This window comes from Tympanuchus pallidicinctus, unplaced genomic scaffold (genome assembly GCF_026119805.1).
Source record: "Tympanuchus pallidicinctus isolate F22 unplaced genomic scaffold, pur_lepc_1.0 scaffold7, whole genome shotgun sequence".
Lineage (NCBI taxonomy): Eukaryota > Metazoa > Chordata > Aves > Galliformes > Phasianidae > Tympanuchus > Tympanuchus pallidicinctus.
Window position 1 is genome coordinate 22,159,068 of NW_026294791.1, and position 20,056 is coordinate 22,179,123.

The following is a 20,056-nucleotide window of genomic DNA, read 5'->3' on the forward strand; positions in this document are numbered from 1 at the left end:
TGGATAGCATCAACTGCCTAGGAAACAGAAAACTGCATCTATACAAAAATCTGATACCTGTACCAAGACACTTTTAATTGAAAATTAGATACTCTAGATACGTCTCCCAAAAATCTTGAACTGAAATAATCTGATATATAGTTGTTCAAGACAGTATCATACCTGTTTTGGACAATTAATCTATATAAAAATGAAGCAACTTCATAAATACTGCATGTTTTAAGTATTTCAATCACTGTTACCGCTCTTCCTTCCTGAGGAGGGTATCTCCAAACTACCTTAGAACTAGCAGAAGGAGGAATTCTTTTCTGAAACATTGTATTACATATTTTCGTCAGACTGTACCTCTCCTTTTGATTCTATTTTCAAGTTGCAGTATGGAGGCAAGCTAAGATTAGACTGGCCTTAGAGAAAGGCAATATCATTGTAATGATAAAAATGCATTCCTACCAGCTAATGCACATGAAAGTACAACTATAGCAGTAGGTACCCGTGACAATCCAGTCACGCTTCTGCCCTTGCCTTTTCTACCCTTTTCATACTGCTGTCTGTCAACTCCATTTACATTATTGTGCTCAACAGGGCCAGTGAGATAAGTATGACAGGTAGTATGACCTTTCTAGCACCCAAATAACAAAACAATCATATCATCTGTGCTGAAAATATTCAGTGTTAGCATGATTTTAGGGAATTTGTCTTATCACATTATTAAATTACAGCATTAAATCCTACTAATACATCTCAGGCAATTACCAAGGCATACAGTCAAAGCACTTGGTTTAAACAACACAAAGCTCTAGCACAATTTCTAGGGAAAAAAAAAACAAAACAGCATTCATTTCAAAAGGCATCTTTGATTTAAAATAAAATTAACATCAAGAAAGCCACCAAAGAAATCAATACCAAATTATCCCTCCCAAACACATTCATAACAACAAGCAACTTGCTCTTAAATAGTAGTCTTCACTTTAAAGTTTCTTCCACCAAAACACAAAGTCTGTTCGTACTCTTAAATTCATCTCAAATCTCTAAGGGTTTCTCATTAGAACATGCCAAAATATCTACACTTTTCTAACTTTCAATTTGAGATTGAGTTTCATGTACAAAACTGAAGTCTACTAGACCACGAATTAAAAATCCAGCTGATATAGCTCTACTATAAACATACGTAAAGACACATGAAGAGGTAACGATAACACATAAAGTGTTAATACACTCACAAATAAATATTTCTGATATACTGCTTAAAGAAATACACATCTCTTTCTGAGATTTATTTTTCTGCTTAGGTTGTTTGTCACTGAGATATTAACCAGCTCTTGCTATATATTTCAGTATTAATTTGTGAATTATTAGACTTATAAGCAAGAAGTTTGTCACTCAACTTTCCAATTTCACTATCACAATCTTTCAAGAGGATGACTGGGCAAACAGTGAGCTGAATGAGCCCAAGCATCAGATCGTTACAATTCTCAAACTATGAGGATAACGTTAACCAGGAAATGATGCGTTCTTTCCAATGCACATGCAATTAAAGGCCACAGAACCAACCCTCACTTCACTCTTGAGCCAACTAAAATTTTAGGTACAACTCCTCTGGAGCTCGTACTTACTTGGAATAATAGCATAAATGAAAAGATGCCACCCTACCTGGTCGTGGTACAGGCTGTGCTGCTGGTGTTTGTGTTTTTCGAGCAGAAGCACCTTCCTTTAAAGAAGACAGAAGAGGTAACATTAACTGCTGGCCTTCTTGTCAGGTACAGTACTTTTCCATGAACACAGGGTTACAGAGGATATAACAAAAAAGAGCTCAATGTATTTCCATTATAAGAGAGAAAAAATACTGAACGTACTCAAAATTGTTCATAGATCCTGTTTTAGACACGGAGGAGAAGAGACAACCTGGTAAACTTTTAAAGGTTTGCCTTTTAACCATCAGACGTCAATACAATTTTTTCCTACATTCATAGAATTATTTCCAATTTACAGTACTGTTACATTTCAGACAAAATCACTTCTAATCCAGGCTTTGTATGTAACTATAAGCAATTGGCTACAGAAATTTTAAAACAAGATATGCAATGCATATCTGGCAATGCACTCCTGCTGTCTAGAGTTTTAGTGACCACAAATAGCACTCTCACGATAATTGGTTCTGCTCATGCCTTATCCAATTACCTTAATGTAACAAACAAAAGACCTGTACTGCTATTTATTCTTGTTAACTCTGCAGTTAACGCACCATGTAAGGAAAAGTGAAGTCACATATCTGGTTGCAAAGCAACATAAAATCCCTGCAAGAACAAATTCTACTCTTGGTTACTTCTTTCAAATCCCACCTGAATAATACGTACATTGCTAATCATGTAAAAAACAAAACAAAACAAGTATATAAAGGCATGTAGTTTAGTCCAGCCACTGAAATATGTGAGGCTGATAGAAAACCTTTAAAATACATCCCTGGTTTTCACATTATCTGAATTATAGAAAAAACTGTTTCAAATTACTCCAGTGTGGCATACGTATATCCATGTATGCTTAACAGTATGTTCTGTAATTCAGAATTCCAAAACCTAAAAAGCAGGAGACAACACAAAAGGAGCTTCAAGTTCCATGATTTAACTAACACAAAAATTGCTTTGCAGTTTCCACAACAAGGGTTAGAACTCAGTCTTTCATACTCAGCAACCTCCTAATTATCTTCAGCATAAGGACTTAACCCTCAGTGGCTAAAAAAAAAAAAAAAGACGAATCCTAATTTTTGCTGTCCTCTTTTCTGATTGTTAAAATACCAACACCTATGTAGGACACCTGAGTCAGTAACTGTTATTTTAAGACTTACTTTTATAATATCCAAGAAAAGGTATTTTTGCAACTGTCCTTTCACAGCAATTACTCAGATAATGATAAAGATCAAAACACCGCACCCTAAAAGGAAGAACATCAGCAAAAGCTACCTATGAGAGAGGCCTTGCAACTGAGAAACGACTGCTATTTAAATTTGTATCACCTTACTTTCAGCCAAGAAAATGGAAATTTTGCATCTGTTTGTAGAGAAAAATAGCACTTTCTACGTGAAAAGGCTGTTCCCACAGTGCGCTGATTACACATTTTGAAGACATACCAAGAATTCTCCCATGACATTTCTTTGAAGTCAGAGCAACACAAAATGGAAAGAAAATCTGAAAGCTACCAAAACATCACTTCCCATAATGCTATGTTTTGTATTTCTAAATCCAGCTTAGTTTGTTTGCACGCTTAACTATTGCTGGCTGCAGCCCCACATGTCCATTCATCTTTCCTCCCCCACAGAATCACTGCTGCAACTTCTCTGCCTCCTCTTCCACTGATTGCCACTGATTGAGTGTTTGCAATAAACAGACCTGCAGGTCCTACTACAGAGAGGGGTAGGAGCCATGAGTTGCTTCAAAGATAGTAGTGTTCTCCTGCAGCCTTGCAGAATAATTATCACTAAGCCTTGTTTTATTTTCCATATGAGTTGTGCTACAAATTTTCTGTCTCCAACATTTTCACAAAGCACCAGAACACATGTAGTCCTGTCTAATGAAATAGGTTCAAATCTTTTTTTATTTTATTTTCCTCTCCACATTTTTTTTCTGAATTATCTTCTCCAAAGCCAACAATAGAAACGACAGTACAGAAGGATAAGTGGGGTTTTAAGAACACAACTGAAATAAATAAAACCACAAATGCAATGTGGAAGTGTCTGATTAATAGTGGAACACACAGCCATTTAGATGAGTAGACATTAAACCAATTCTACATCTGTGACCTTTGTTTGTATGAACAATTTCTGCAGAATCAATAAATGAAAGAGGTCATGACTTTTAGTTTTTTAAATCACTGCCTCAAGACTGATAATTTCATGGACAAACCTCAGCTCACAGCTCCTGATGGCTTCTTAGCAAAGACACTGAGCAGTTCTGTCCTACTGGAGCTGTAAGATCCTTCCTTTGCAACTGATATACAACATCTCTGCACCTTATTACCGTGAGCGACCTAATCACCTCCTTCTAACGTTGAAAACTGCAGACAATGCAGTTGTAGAGGCTAGTACTTAATCCTAGACTTTGTATGCTTTTCTTCTTAAAAATCATTTATTAAGATGAGAAAAGACAGAAGTACGTAACAGAAGTTGACAGGAGAAAGATCAAGTATTTTCTATAAGGAAGGAAGTCATCAGCTTCCATTTTACATTGTCCTGAAAATGAAGGATATTGAGTTTATACACGATATGAATGCTTTTCAAAAGCATTTATATGGAGGTATAGGCTTTTCCCCATGACAAAGCACAGATTTATGATACACATTCTGTTTACAAGGCAAATATAACCTCAGAGACCTACACGCTATGGTTTCTCTCAGAGCAGAAAAAAATTGAGTTGACAGAGCAAGTATTGTAGTGGGTTCTTTAACCACACATGGTATGTGCAGCTGTTAATTTATGGCCCGTTAGCTATTCTGAGGCAGCTTCTCATTTGCATACTCTAACTCCATGTATATACAGCAGCTTATTTCTCAGTGAGTGCACAGAAAGATTTCACATTTCTAATGTGAAGTTTTATGTAGAAGTTACTCTTAAGTAACTTCACACTGCAAATTCCAACTCCAATTAGGGCAGCTTTTGTTTGTGCAGCTGTACCCTGAGCAGCAGAAGTCACTGTTTAGCTATTTAAAGAGCATTCAATTCAAAGTTTCTGAACACTTCACAGTTTTGCTCAAAGAACACGTACCTCATTCTTATGCAGAAGCCACTCGAAACCATTAAGGAGTACATTGTGAATATTCATAAGTTGAAATTAATTTAGTAACAAAACCATGTAATTTGAAAAACACAGATCTGTAAAATGACCACATAGCATGGTATTTTAATCATAAGCACCTTACTTGGTTTAGCTTTGCTAATTTACCATAGATAGTAACATATATTTCTTCTGATTTATATGAACATTTACATATAAACATTTACATGATCAGGAACAAATACTTGACTTAGAATGAAATCAGGAGAACAGATATTGAAAGCTGTCTTGGATTTCATTACATCAATTACAGATAACACACCGCATATACTTGCCATAGAAATTCACTGCTTCTCTATTAATGGTTCCTGCCATGATAGACACCTATAAAACACCTGTTAATAATAAGCTTTTTCATGGTCTGCTACTAAGCATTGTCCTATCTCAATTCCTACAGACATGGGTTTTATAGCAAACAAGTGCACAGGTATCAATACAAGCAACTGAGTACATGTTAAAAATCCAGATTCCCTCACACCCTGAAGGATCACTGGATTCTTCTATTATATGCTCTGGTAATTAAGCTCTTAGCATGTTCTGTCCTAAACACACAGGTCTAAACAAATTGCAAAGGTTAAAAAGAATGCTGCTTTTCTACAAATTAACTCTTGAGTAAATCATTAACGTACGACAAACAGTCAAAACAATTCGATGACTTCAAATACACGCATCTAACATCTGGTCTGGATGTTCTACTTTCAGCCTGATAGAAGCATTTATCTTCATATAAATAGCTTGGATTCTGAAAACGTAAGGTTTTGTCCTAAAAATGTAAAGTCCTTAAAAGCCCTGAAAAGAAAATCTTCCAAAGAACCAAGCAAAACGATCAGATTGAGATGCCTCCACAGACTTCCTAACAATTCTGATTTTTCTATTCACATCAAGAGTTTCTTAGTAATGTTTTAAGTTTAGATAGTGCTTCTCATCTTCATTTTATTTACACATGAAACTGGTAAAGGTTATTTGCACATTTCCATGCAGACAAATCTGCACACACAACCTCCCAGGACAGATATTTTACACAACCTCCCAGGACAGGGATAATAAATTGCAAGTTTTTAGCTGCATCTCTAAATTTAAATTATGCTGTAAAATAATAGACCATTTGTTAACAGGATCTTAACTATTGTACAAATACTGCTAACATCACAGCCATTTTAACTTGCATTGCTTGCGACATTAATAAAAAGGTCATTTCAACTACCTATATTGTGTTTCTACTTCCTTTTAATCAAGGAAATAGGAGGGAAATTGAAGCAGAAGCTATTGTTCTGGAATTAATTTTAAAAGGGGAAAAAAATACCATTATCTACCAAAAGATTAGGATACAGATTGTGCATGAAGAGTAATAACACTGCTTCACTGCTTTGCCAACAAATAAACAATTAATAAACTAATAAACTCAGATGACATTAGACAAAAGGGGTTACTAAAAGTTAGTAAGTAAACAGCTTACACTGAGCATCATGGCTTCTCAAGTACAGCATCAAGAAAAATACCCATGGAAGACTGCCAACCCTCAAGTCTGGTTACAAGAAAGAAAGAAAACTTAATGTTCAGCTTCTTACAAAGATAAAGCAAATTTCATTATAGGTTAGGCTATGCTTTGAAAGTACTGTTGAAGTACAGAAATTTCCCAACTCCAAGAAAATCAGATGCAGACAGTCTCTGCTGAATGAGTACGGCATTATAATGATGGAGGACAGGGAAAAAGGGGGGGGGGGGGGGGGGGGGGGGGGAGGGGGAGGGGGAAGGTGGCAAGAATAAAACCAGGGTGATACCATCAAGAACTGACTGAAATTTGGAGACATTAGTACTGGATGTTCCACAGCATTTAAGTTCAACTTTTGTTTACAAGGGTGGTTTTTCCTTAGTGCATTATTAAATTAAAATTAAAAGGTGACTCGAAAACCAAAAGATTGACACTGTAGCGGTCAGGATTAATGAGTTTTTTCAGTAGCAGGCCGGGTCTTGAGATCAGCATCAGGGAAAGAAACAACAGGTGCTTATTGCAATTTCTTGCATGTTGCAACCAGGTTAAACCACGTATGCTTTGAACACACAAAAATAAGTGATTGAATAGGACTCCAGTTTACAGATATTCCGGACAGACAATACCCTCGCTCTGCATGGAAAATAAACCGAAGCTCAATAAACCGAAACTCAAATCACAACTGAACCTCAATGAATATGGTAGAGACTAGCGACCAATTAACTACAACAATGTCATATAAATAACCTAATTAAAAACATTGGAGATATCTTTGAAAAGAAGTTTTCTAGTACTAATTATTAGTTGCCTTAAGGCATCTACTTAAGCGTTAGCCTCAAAGCTAAGATTTCAAAAAGTCTTAATTTTTCATTGAAGCATGACAGAAGTCCACCCATCTTTATCCTTGCACAAAATTAGCTATTTCCACATGAAGTTACTTCAGTCAAGTAATTTCAACTCTACTGTTGTTGGATTACCAATTTTGAACAGAAGTGAAATTAGACATGCTTGCATTTCCACTTTTCTGCAGACAAACAGTTTTCATCAAAAACTCATAACTAAGAGAGACTCTGTAAAGAGAACTTTATGGTGGGTTGTTTCTCCTTTGAATCAGAGTTGTCTGTTATGCACCTGTTTATGTTTAAATGACTTATTCCCCTCAACTGTGTGAAAAGCAGATACCACCAAAATCTTATTTTTGCTTAGAATGCTCTCTGTTTGGATTAATTATCTGAGCTGGCCAAATGCATATTACATAGCAATCCATAGAAGTTGTAACAAGTACCAACAGCATGAGAACAAAAGGATTTTTTCATCTTTTAAGATAGTCAGGTACCAAGGTAATACAGTAATTACTTTCTTTATATTGACATCAGATCATCACATCAGCTCAGAGATTGTAAGTGCATAGATACAAATTTATTACAATTTGCTTGTGGTTTAGTCTCCAATTTCCAACCTCACACATTCATCAATCTCTTGTTCCAACATCACTCGCAGCTGAAAGTATTAGCCTGACACTCATGAGGCATTTCTATATCCACAGTTTCACAAAATATGGGGCTCAAACAATTACTTTCATAAAAACACTGCTAACGGGCAAACACCAAACACACACAAAAAACAATGTCACTTTTGCTATCCAGATCATGCTTGAAATGATATCAAGAGCAACTGTCATATGGACATGAAAGTTGCTTAGTATGGAGCAATGAGAAAATCCCACTCACACCTGCATTCTGTGAGTTATAACCTAGCAGAGGAAAAGGCTTAAAAGACTTCAAAAACGTTCCTTTGTAGCTTTTGGAAAGACTCATGAAATGCTCTGTGTGAGAAGAATTTTTTTTTAAAGCTCTGCAGGTACCTAAGTGAATACAGATGGGTCCTTAGTGCTTTCTGTGAAAACTTTTCCAAAATGCCCAAACTGAATCAAAATCCAAGTGATTAGATGTAGGGGATGCTATTCAAAGCCTCAACGCAATAGAAACTGATGACGCTCTTTACAGCCTTACCTCAGTTATTCTGAATTCTGTTCCTAAACCGAGGGATGCTGCGATAGAATTCTAACATATAAGAAACTAAATAAAACCTTCTTCCCCCCTCAGCCCCAGTGACTACTGGTTAAACCAATTATGCAGCATCATTTTTTCCCAGCCATGTTTTATTCTTCACATTCACCGAAAAAAAAGAAGTTTTAATTTTATTCTTCCATACATTGCCAGTTTTAACAATCGCAGCTCAAAGCAACTTTAACGTGCGCCGTGCTTATAGATCACACCACATTAAAGAAAGCACAATTGTCTTGGTGGTCACGGCCAGAGAGATGAAGGGAAATTTCCAAGTATCAGCTTGGAAGACTTGAAATATCAGGAGGAAGTCAGAATCTGTATTTCTGGAGGAACTGATGCGCAAAGAGGAATTTTGGAGCAATGAACTCTGAATTATTTTTGTCACCAGGTAAAGTAACTGCTGAGTTCAGAAAACAGCATGAACTTTTTCAGGATCAAAAGCTTTAGCTGAGGCTGCCATGAATTGCGATAAGAGAAGAGACAAGAGGTCCCAAACGATGGCAGTGATAAGAATATAACAGACTGAAAGCACTTATAAATGGAAAGGGCTGCTTTGAAGACATAGGCCAGGGAAGAAAAAGTGATGATCTTGAGGTCTGGAACAGGCTGCAAGCAACATTAATGTACAGATTCATGCCATCTGTTGATTAATGCTGGCAATAAAATTTGTGCTCAGATTTTCTCCTCAACTCTCTTTTTGAGCATTTCTTTGCTGAGTCACCCATATACAAATACACTTCAGAGTCCTGTTGGCATGTACTTGCTGCACTGGCTAGAGACAAGTGAAATCAATTGCACGTAAAGTAGTATAAAGTGATGTAAGAAGGAAAAAAGTGTATTTGTACAAGTTCTGTGCCATATGCAAACACCGCAGAGGTCTGCAGCACAGCGTCTGTCAGAGCCCTCATATCAACAGACAGTTTGCTGAAACACTATCTTGGGAACCAGCACTAGAAGTGTCAATAAGTACTGAGAGCCAAGCAATACCTGTACAACATAGTCTATCAAGATAGAAACAGCACAGTAATTTACTGTGAAAATTTCTGAGTTTGGTCCAGGATGAACGTCTGATGCTATCTGCAACTTCATGCACTACAGATACACACGTGCTGCAACTCCCTCAAGCTGGGAAGGCCAGACATATTTTTGGAGTCTCCTGGAATATTGCCTGTATTTGTCCTGTTCCAGCTACGGAATTTGCCAGGTTCAAGGTGCCATATTAAAAAAAAATATATTGAAGAATGAAAGAAACACCACATTCTCATACCAAAAAAAATAAAGAAAAGCCCCTAAAGCAGATTCCAATCTCGTTCTTCCTCTACACATCCTATCACTTTAGTTCAAGAACTTAGAAAATAGACAGTAAGGAAGAAACGCAGTATGTACCATGAAGATGGGAACAAGTCAAAACAAGACACAATGGTTTTTGGTGTGCAAGAAGAACAATGGATGGTCTCAGTTTGCCTTTTGACACTGGAATCCAGCACTGCTGATCGTAATGGCAGCAAAAGCTACCACTTCCCCACAGTAGGAATGCAAATTCATTTGTTTCCCCCTTTGTCACAAGCCTCATTTAAGCCTTATGTTTACAGTTCGTACAATCAGAAATGCCCCTGTGAAATCTCTTTGCCAAGGAGTATACATAAACACGGCTCTATTCCAAGTTAAAACACTGGGAGAGAGAAACACAGCCTTGAAACAAAGGCTTTTTCAGGCAGGGCACCTCTAGCTGAGGCTGCAGGAGTGCTGCCCACATGTGTCAGTGCACATTCTGTTCCCCAGCTCCTTCGCTCACACTCCTGCCAACAAGTTTAAATCTGTTTCAAGGAACTGACCTAGTCTCAGCTCTTATCACACACAAACTGGGAAAGCCAACACATGGCAATCTGTCTCCGAACACTAAGTTGTTGGTCATCTCGTGACTAATCTTTTATTTCACTAAAAAGAGACAATTTGGCAAAACCAACCCTTCTCAATGCATACAAATACCTTACATTTTTAACTTCCAAGCTCGCTATAGGTGCCATGTGAAAAAACACTGTTTAAAAAACTATCACAACATTTAATTGCAATGTTACTTTATTCCTAAACATTGATTTTGTGTATTTGTATGAAGTAAAATGAATGACTTCAGGTTTAATTTCAATCCAGTAATAAGTCTTATTGTCCTCAATATGTTTGCTTCCAGATTTTAACAATAGAAATCCTCGACGACATGCTCCCACATTCTAATTCAGGCTATGGACATACTTTATTTATCTGAGTTGGATATACCTACATGCATATATAAATGTACATATATGTATATCTACATATATATGTATATGAACTATATGTACATATATATATTAAAAAAATAGGCATGGTTCCATTCTTAGGAATACAAATACATAAATTTCACGAACTAAACCTACAAAGTTAATAAGCAGCATAGCAATATTATCCCATTCAAAATACTGAACTTTAAGAGTCTGAAAGCCTCCAGTTCTTTATGCTTTACATATTTAATACAAGAAAACATGGCAAAAAAAAAAAAAAAACAACCCAAAAAAACAGCCTGTGCTTCCCAGCATTGTCTCGTGGCTGCTCCTGCCACTATTAGGAATCACTAACCATCTTCAGTAACGTCAAGTTTGAATATTTCTAAAATGCACAAGAAAAGCATGTCGCTCTCATCAGTCATAGGATTTTTTACAATCTTCTACACTGTCCAAGTCTTTTCCTTGGACTGTATTATCATGTTGCACGCACACTGTTAAAGTTAAACATCCAGAACAAAAATGCAATGTCGCTACTTTGGTGCTTTCATATTTGTACTTCTGTATGTGTATTGGTTCTTATGATCCCATTCTGCAATTTTTCACCTTTCAGCTTTGACAGAGAGGTCCATTTCAGTATGTACTCACACTTGGATAAATCTCACTGGAGGATTTTAATTACAATTTGATTTTGTTCAAAATTACGAAGAAGCATCAAATGAAAATTTCTGCCCCGCACTCTCTATTTAGTGGGTAATTCTAACAGGCCTGTAGCTTTCCCTAGGTGTTGACATTAAAAACTTAATATGCTTTGCAACAATCACTACTATGTAACACTAAATTACACGACTAAACACACAATCAAGAACAGCTAGGAAAGCACTGAAACTCCAAATCCTGGATTTCCTGGGCCACATCTCTATTTTCCCTAACAGATAATAAAGTAATTCCCCAAACCCTATTAACTAAAACCTTGTTTTGTGCTCAGCGTTCAGTTTTCAGTTACCTTCATTTAACTGCGTTCTCAAAATCTGACTCTTGGTCAAAAATCTATACTGACTTTTGATGGGGGGGTTTCCCTTCAACCAGTAGAAACAAGCAACAAAACCACAGCTTTAATCACTGTACAACAGTCACCTGAGACACCAGTATTTTAGTCTCATGCATCACAGACTCACATTTATGATAAATAGTAGAATATATTTCATCTTCATCATAGCACAAATGCTTGCTACTTGTGTGCTTCTCAGCTAACATTCAGATTGAAAGAATCAACTTCAGTTCTGCATTAGCATGCATATAAAGAACATGTATGTGTATGCGTGTGTGTGTGTGTGTGTGTGTGTGTGTGTGCATGTAGCAAATACATTATGAAAACTGCTGGTGCTGAATTAACACCACCTTACTGTAGAAAGTAGAAGTCCATGATATATGTCTGTATTAAAAATTAACCGTAATTGTTCAAAATTGATAAAAAATACATGATGTCAAAAAAAAAAAAAAAAAAAAAAAAGGAAGAATTCTGGCCCTATCACAAAGATAAATTTTTCCATTTTGCCTTCTGCCTCTACATTCAGCTTCCTTAGGCATTTTATCTAAATTCCCATTATTCCTCTCTCTTTAGTAGTGAAGATTAAATTAAGCCCTTCTCAAAGCACAAGGACGAGAACATCCAACTTTTATTTTTTTCAATTTATATACAATCTATATGCCAGACAGCCCATTTCGAAGCTTCTGTCTATGCATTATGAAATCTGCTTTATAATACTGGTGCTGTTTGAAATGGCTAAGGCACAGCTGTATTTTCAGCAGTTCAGAAGTGCAATCCTCTTAAATGAAGGTCAGCTGGCGAAGTCTTCAATCCTACACTCTGGGGCCACTCTATTCAAAGATGGAGTCAGGATAAGAGCCATACAAAAAGTCGACAAACTTACAGATCTCCCTATTATACTCTGACTTACATCAACTTCACTCATCCCTGCAGAAAAGCCTAACGTTCTAACTAAATGAACAGACTCAAAATGTATTTTAAAACAAGTTTTAAAAGTTGTCAAATGGCTTTTTCCTCTCTTCTACACATATGCATACACATACAAACTTAACTAGTAGCTTCCAGTTGTGAACCATACCATGCCAGGCAGGACAGACACAGGTAGGGCTCAGCGCAACTTCCATTTCTTCTGCTCCTATTTTATTGACTATCAGCTGTCCTTAATGATCCCACAGATTTCACAGTATATCTGAAGGAAATATGTCTTGAGCAGTAACAGCTCCTCAGCTCTCCTTCAGCCTTCGCAGCTGTCCTGTTACTTCAAATAGTTTTGTCTTTGATATGCCTCCCATCAGTGAGCAAAAGTAAACACTTTTTCCCCCCCCCACACTGCAATCTGTTGCAGAGTAAGATCCCTTCACTGGAAAATTCTTGAGCACTTAAGTGGCAGGAAATAAAAATGAGTAAGCCACAGAGAACAATGTTTTGGAAGAAAGTATGGTTTTCAATGCCAAGAATGACCTCGCTAAGGAGAAAAAAAAATATCACAAAAGGGTAACAAGATTCCTCTGTTATGACACCCTGGAACTTTCTGTATGTGCTTCAGGGAGCTTTACCAGTCAGAAAAAGATGCAATTTCACAGGGCTCATCCTTGCTTGTCTTATGCTGGTTGTTGCTCTGCTTTTGTGAGAAAAACCAAACCAAAACAGCAGCATCGCCTTTGAGAAAGGACAGCATATATTAATAATACACTTAATTAAAAAGGCTGGTAATAAATACAGATACTCCACACATTCGTATTTATTCCTCCGTTCTTCTAAAAAGACATTGTGAAAAGGTAAGAAAAGAGTTCTCTCTTCTTTAGCTCTTCTTAGTTCCTATGCTGTCATATTCTCGTGTAAATGAATACATGCTATTTCAATGGAACAGGAAAATCCTTTTTCTTCTCAGCCATTTTTGTCACTGATTGGTGTGTAGTTTGAAGAGAAATATTCGAAAATTAGATAGAAATTATGACAAGGCACTATGAAAGCCATTCTATAAAAACCCAACCTACTCTTGCCATCAGTTCTCAATCAACTGTAATCAAATATTCCGAGCTGCAGATTTTCCATTCTAGATGAGAGGTTTCTCTGATGTAGCGATTTCATTAGCTTAGGGCAGCTTCACAGAAGCATAGCTAGCTCCCTTCCCATGCCAGCAGGGCTTCAGAAGCAGCACTGCCACACAGCACGGAGCTACTATTTATAAATCTTGCAAGCATCTCATGTATGCTGCAGCATTGTTTCAAGAACAAGCAGGCAATTCTACACAGAGTCATCAGAGCTTATTAGCTCCAGCCACACGGGACCAAGCCGACTCCACCAGACCACTCAGAGCAGGCTGATGCATCTGCTCCCTAATGGTCCACATTCCACCAGGCTTATTAGATTGTAGGCATTATCATGTGAATACACAGATCCAATTTTAATCTGGCATTGATCCCAACTAACCTGCTACTGAGAGGTACAGACATTCAAAAAACCAGCTCCTTCCCCGCTGCATCCAGCATTTCCCACATTACTGGCATATCTCTTTTCCCCACTCCATTTCCCCTGCCCACCTCAGATAACCAAGTTAATTGCACAGAACAAAACCCCTTTTTATCATGATGGAAGCCCAGCACTGAAGTACAGATATTAATGCGTATTTTCACACAGCGCTACAAAGGGTCAATGAAAAAATAAATAAATTTGAATGGCAAAAGGTATTTTTTCCACAGTGAAGATAACATTTCAATGTGAGGTGACCTAAATTCTCAAATCCACGGATTCCCTCTACACTAATTGTTGTATTCAGGTCTTATTCCAAGCAAAATTCATTACAGCAGTTTGTACTCCTTTGCTTGCTTACAAAGTGAATAAAAGTAGAAATCCACTGTTTCCTGCCTTTTTTTTTTTTTTTTTTTTTCCTCAGCATGCATTTACATCAGCATGCTTCTTACTGATAATAACAATCACAGAGGTTTTTGTATATGGCAAAACAACCAACTCCAAAGCAAACCAAGATGGGGACCCAAAGGTGGAAAAAATTTGATTTAGTATCCTTAAAGCCAGCTACCTTCTTAACAAGTTGTAGACCATAATACTTGCATATGAGCAAAGCTCAAATGTGCATTAACTAGAAAAAAAAAAAGAAAGGCATTTTCAAAAGTTTGAATGCGTAGTTAGGCAAATCCTTGAGAGAAAACCTGAAAATCTGCCGAGTACAAACCATTGCCCAAGGTCATGAGACTGTGATATTTTTAGGAGTACAACAATTTTTATGGGTTTTGGGTTTTTTTTTTTTGTAAGAAGATGACAGATGCTCCCTATAAATTCACTTCACTAAGACGGATCAGTGATAGAAAGCTTTGCAAATGCTGATTAAGAGTTACAAAAACATCTCTCTTCTAGAAATAAAATCCTTTTGTCCTGAATTCATAAAACCTGGTCTACTGCATTAAAAATACACCTTTTTTTTCTTTTCAATACAAAGCTGTCCACAGCATGGCTGATATTTAACATTATGCCTTGAGATGGACAAGACGTGTAAGAGCTCTGCTTTTTATCCCGTTAGACAACACTAATTGTAGAAAAAAACAAATGAAGTATGGTTTAGGGTAGCAGAACTCAGGCAAATATTCTCAACTACTATTCTATGTCAATATCATCATAGAATAGAATGGAATCATAGAACGGCCTGGGTTGAAAAGGACCACAATGATCATCTAGTTTCAATCCCCCTGCTATGTGCAGGCACAACCAGCAGACCAGGCTGCCAGGAGCCACATCCAGCCTGGCCTTGAATGCCTCCAGGGATGGGGCATCCACAGCCTCCTTGTGCAACCTGTTCCAGTGCGTCACCACCCTTTGTGTGAAAAACTTATATCCTAATATCTAACCTAAACCTCCCGCCTCAGTTTAAAACCATTCCCCTTGTCTTATCACTATCCATCCTCATATACACGCATACTCCCTTCACATATTGGAAGGCCACAATGAGATGTCCCTGGAGCCTTCTCTAAGCAAAAGAAGCCCCATTCTCTCATCCTTTCCTCACAGGAGAGGTGCTCCAGCTCTCTGATCATCTTCATGGTCCTCCTCTGGACCCACTTCAGGAGCTGCACACCCTTCTTGTGGCCTGGATGCAGTACTGCAGATGGGGCCTCACAAGAGCTGAGTAGAGGGGGACAATCACCTCCCTCTCCCTGCTGGCCACCCCTTTTTTAATGCAACCCAGAACACAGTTGGCCTTCCAGGCTGCAAGCACACACTGCTGGCTCATGTCCAGCTTCTCGTCCATCAGGAACGCCAAGTCCTTTTCCGCAGGGCTGCTCTCAAGGAGATCTTCCCTCAGTTTGTATAAACACCTGGGACTGTCCCAGCCCAAGTGTAGAAGTGAATTTCCAAAATCGAATGACAAAGTCCATAGGATAGACCAGAAAATGAGCATATGGGAAGTTATTTCATATAGCAGGACAATTTCTTTGTCCATCAGAAACATAGACAAATGAATACCTGCTTCCAAATAAAGTCTTCCACAAGAATAAAAATTACTTTGAAGCAACAGGGAATCGGTTCAATGAATTTAAGCACAATACATGATAAAACAACTTATTAATATACAATGGCTGGAAATCACTTCCAGTTGAGGGAATCAGCACGGAACAACTATTGAGAAATAGCAGATGTTTATTTCTCTGGCCAAGCTGAAGTAACTCTACCAAACTAGCTAGCATGCAGGGCATTGGAAGCAATTTCAGCAGTACATCCATGAACACAGCAAGGAATTGCTCTAAAATAATAATAATAATTAAAAAAAAGACTCACTTTCCAAGCTAAGATCCAAGTTCTACACAGACTATTAACAAATACTACTTAAATTTATTACAGGGATCACTGGAGAAAGGAGTTTTCCACATATTTTGTTGCCTTTCTCAGTTTAAGCATTCTTGTTAGAAGAAAAGGCCTCAGGTATTTAAGACAGTTACTAAAGCTTTGTGGTTTCCACTGTAAATCCTCTATATCCCACAAAACTAGCTGTAAATGAGGATACTTACAGAATGGAGCTGCAGAAACTCATGCACTAAAGCTCTTGAGGAAATACGACACATGGAAAGAATCAATACAAGTCTCACACCCCAAACAGATGAAATTTGGGCAGCTTGGAGATTTGCAGCTACTCAGTGTACTACTTAACACTAACTGAATATCTACATCATGATTTTCCACTTTATTTACTACAAAGAAGTAGGAATTTTAGAGGTTGATGAAATGCCTCCATATTCATACAAATCATAGGCACAATGGTGAAAAAAAAACCACAACAGTTGGTGAGAAGATGAACATCAAGACCTGCAAGTCTCTCAATCAGCCTACAAGGATCCATGCAGCATGTCCAACAACCCAAAGAAGCGGCCCAAGTGGGCAGGAGAGGCCTGTGCCCTGACAGTGAGCTTGGGGGGCCACAGCTCTTCAATTCATTGGGACGCCTTAAAAACCAGAAGGCAGCCAAAAGGAAAAGGTCTTTCTAAAGCTTTTTTGGGAACAGATGGTGCAGAAAGAAGGAGCTGAGCAGGTTGCAACAGCCAAGCTCTTCCCCAAAAATCTCAATTTCTGTAACAATTTCTGTTTTCATTAAAAAGTGTCAAGTTCATGCTGGGAGTGTAGGGAGAGTGGCTGGGGCTACCTGATCTTATAGAGCAGACACCTGGAAAGAAAAAGTCTCATAAGACTAGCAGAGTAAGTTTATTTTCCACAGTCTTTAAACTGCCTCTGAATGTTTGGTACTTGTGCTCATTGGCCTTCTCTTCCCTGCTGTGCTGAATCAAAGCTTCATAAAGTCCCTGCTCTTCTCAGAATGCAAAAAGAACACTTGTGACAGGCAGAAAATGCTACCACTGGCACGTCACTTCAACAGGGGAGAACTGCACGACCAAAGATGCTGCACAATCTAAATGAAATTTTGTCCATCCCCTGGAAAGAAAATCTTCATTTAGCACTTAAGATCAGCAATAATTGCATGTAAAGCCTGGGGGAAAGACATGAAAAAAAATCCGAATATAGTAAAGAAAAAAAATTGTGAGAGACAAAACTATATTATTGAGAGAAGATCTGCTTTGTTTCTAAACAGCACATACGCAAAATCTGCATATAATGCAAAAATAGAACAGAGTAGTAGACTGAAAGCAACAGCATTTTGGCTTTTCAATTGCATTTTGAAGCACTCCAGACCTGTGCTCTTCATAAGAAGCTGTAAGAAATCCTGAGAGTTAATTCCTCTTGGGTAGCTGGAATGTCTGTTCAGTTATTAGAAAAAGACTCAATTGTGAAAAATCCCCTTGAAATGTTTCACTGGGCAGATGGTGGACTAAGCCCTCCTGCCTTTGAGAGATCATCCGGTCTTTTCTCCCTAACAATTTTGCAAAGTGCTTAAATTGCTTACTGACTGATTAGAACAATTATAAACTACTCATTAGAGAACATAAAAATAGGTACACACTTTCAGTTATCGGAAACCCTTTCTGTTCTTCCATAGCCACTGAAGATGGATCTATACTGTTGTACTTGTGTTTTACATTTTATACGTCCAAAGGTTAGTAGGAACACTTGGGAGCCATTAGAACAGTGCAAAATCCTGACCATTTACACAAAACGCAGCAAGTGCGAGATGTGTTACAGAACTGACAAAGAAATAGTGAAAATTTAAGAAAAATAAAGGCAGGCAATACTGACACTTGTGGTCGTTTCTAGATTGCTGTTTTTCACTCAGTTACAAACATGCTTCTGATAGTTAAGAAATACACTGTGATCACAGAGTAGGCACTCAGATTAGAAATACTCTGTAATCCCCTCTGCTCTAAACAATATATTGGAAAAGTATCCTTTTTGGATCGTTAAGACCAACGGCCACACTGGCTGTATGTATAATTCTTAACACAGTTAAAGATCAGCATTTATGACGTTCTGTATGAAAACATTTCCAGAGGGAAAAAGAAAAGTTTCAAAGTAAAAATAACCACCCTTGAAAACATTGTTATTACTCATTTTGAATTGTCAATTAACAGGGTTTTCAACACGTTGAAACTTAAATAATACTACATTCTACACTGATAAAATGCAATAATCTTTGCAGAGTATTTGCGGAGTTTTCATAAAGCATGACTCGTATAGAAAGATCCAATTTACGTGTCAGCTGTGATACACGTATTTAGTTTAACTTTCAGGGGACTTGTAGCCATCAAGCAGAAAATTATCTTTCTAAGCAGTACACCTGACTGTTGCAACCACTGTAAACTCATTTGAGAAACTTCTGTTACTGCTGCCAAGAGAAAGCTTTACTTAAATGGCTCCTTCCCAGGCTCTAGTTTATCTTAAAACTAGTTTGACAAGATATGACTGCTCCCTAAAAGTTACACAAAGTAAGTTTTTCAAGATTTCTGGATAAAATATTCCCAAGTCACACACCTCTGCTTTGCACAGATATTCTGCACAATTATCAGTCTTGTGCACAAGTTACTCTGCTTACCTTAAATGACTTCCTGCATCTGCTTCTAACTTGGTATAACTCACTACACAGTCAACCTTGCACTGGCCATGTTAACTCTACAGCATTCCTTACATTCACACAGCACATCTGCACATCACTACAACTCCTCCTTAGCCTTAGTAGATCTAAGTATTTCAAACACCAACATTGCACCTTCTAATTTAAGATGTAACCATGGCAACATCAGAGAACATACTACTCCTTGGATCAAGAACAAGCAGACCACTGACCCTTCACAGTGAGAGTTGGCCAAAATAAAGCTCATTTCAATCCATTACCACAGCAAGATACTTAAACCTTCAGGTCACACTTACAGAGCAAAGCAAGTTCCGCCCTCCTGAAACACCCAGGAACACACAGTACTGCATAGAAGTACTAAAAAAAGTTCTATAAAAGGAAGTCTTTTTCTGAAATGTTGACTATCTCAGCCTACCATCACATACACAGATAGAAATCAGTCGGAAGGGAGGTAGGAGGGGGGCAGGGAAAGGGGCTTTTCTTTACACTTCCACAAGATAAACTAAGACCTGCTCATCCTTTAAATGTAAACAATGGGTGATCAGAAGAAATAGTTTACTAAGATTTAAAAATTCCAGATTCAGCTTGTTCACGTTGCAAGATGTCAAGTTTGACATAGCAACACATAACAGTTCTGCCTGAACTTTACAGCCTATGCACAAGTGATATGGTCATTTAATTTAAAAGCCAGAACTAATGTCATTGCCTTCTATCTGGAAAGTAAATGGCCCTTGAGGTTTTTGTACCTTCAATATTAGCATTTATGGGAAGAGACAAACATCAGCATGTAAACGTGCTACTTAGAATTCACGACCCTTTGGACATGCACTTTAGG

The 20,056-nt window shown here is 37.7% G+C and overlaps 1 protein-coding gene across 1 annotated transcript in view; it reads right to left on the reverse strand.

Annotated features, from left to right (window-relative positions):
• CDC73 (cell division cycle 73) overlaps positions 1 to 20,056 on the reverse strand; it is a 101,621-nt gene that overhangs the window by 20,388 nt on the left and 61,177 nt on the right. The window contains exon 11 of the mRNA XM_052667056.1: positions 1,651 to 1,708. Within this exon, the coding sequence (XP_052523016.1) occupies positions 1,651 to 1,708 (58 nt within the window). The remainder of the gene's footprint in view (positions 1 to 1,650; positions 1,709 to 20,056) is intronic.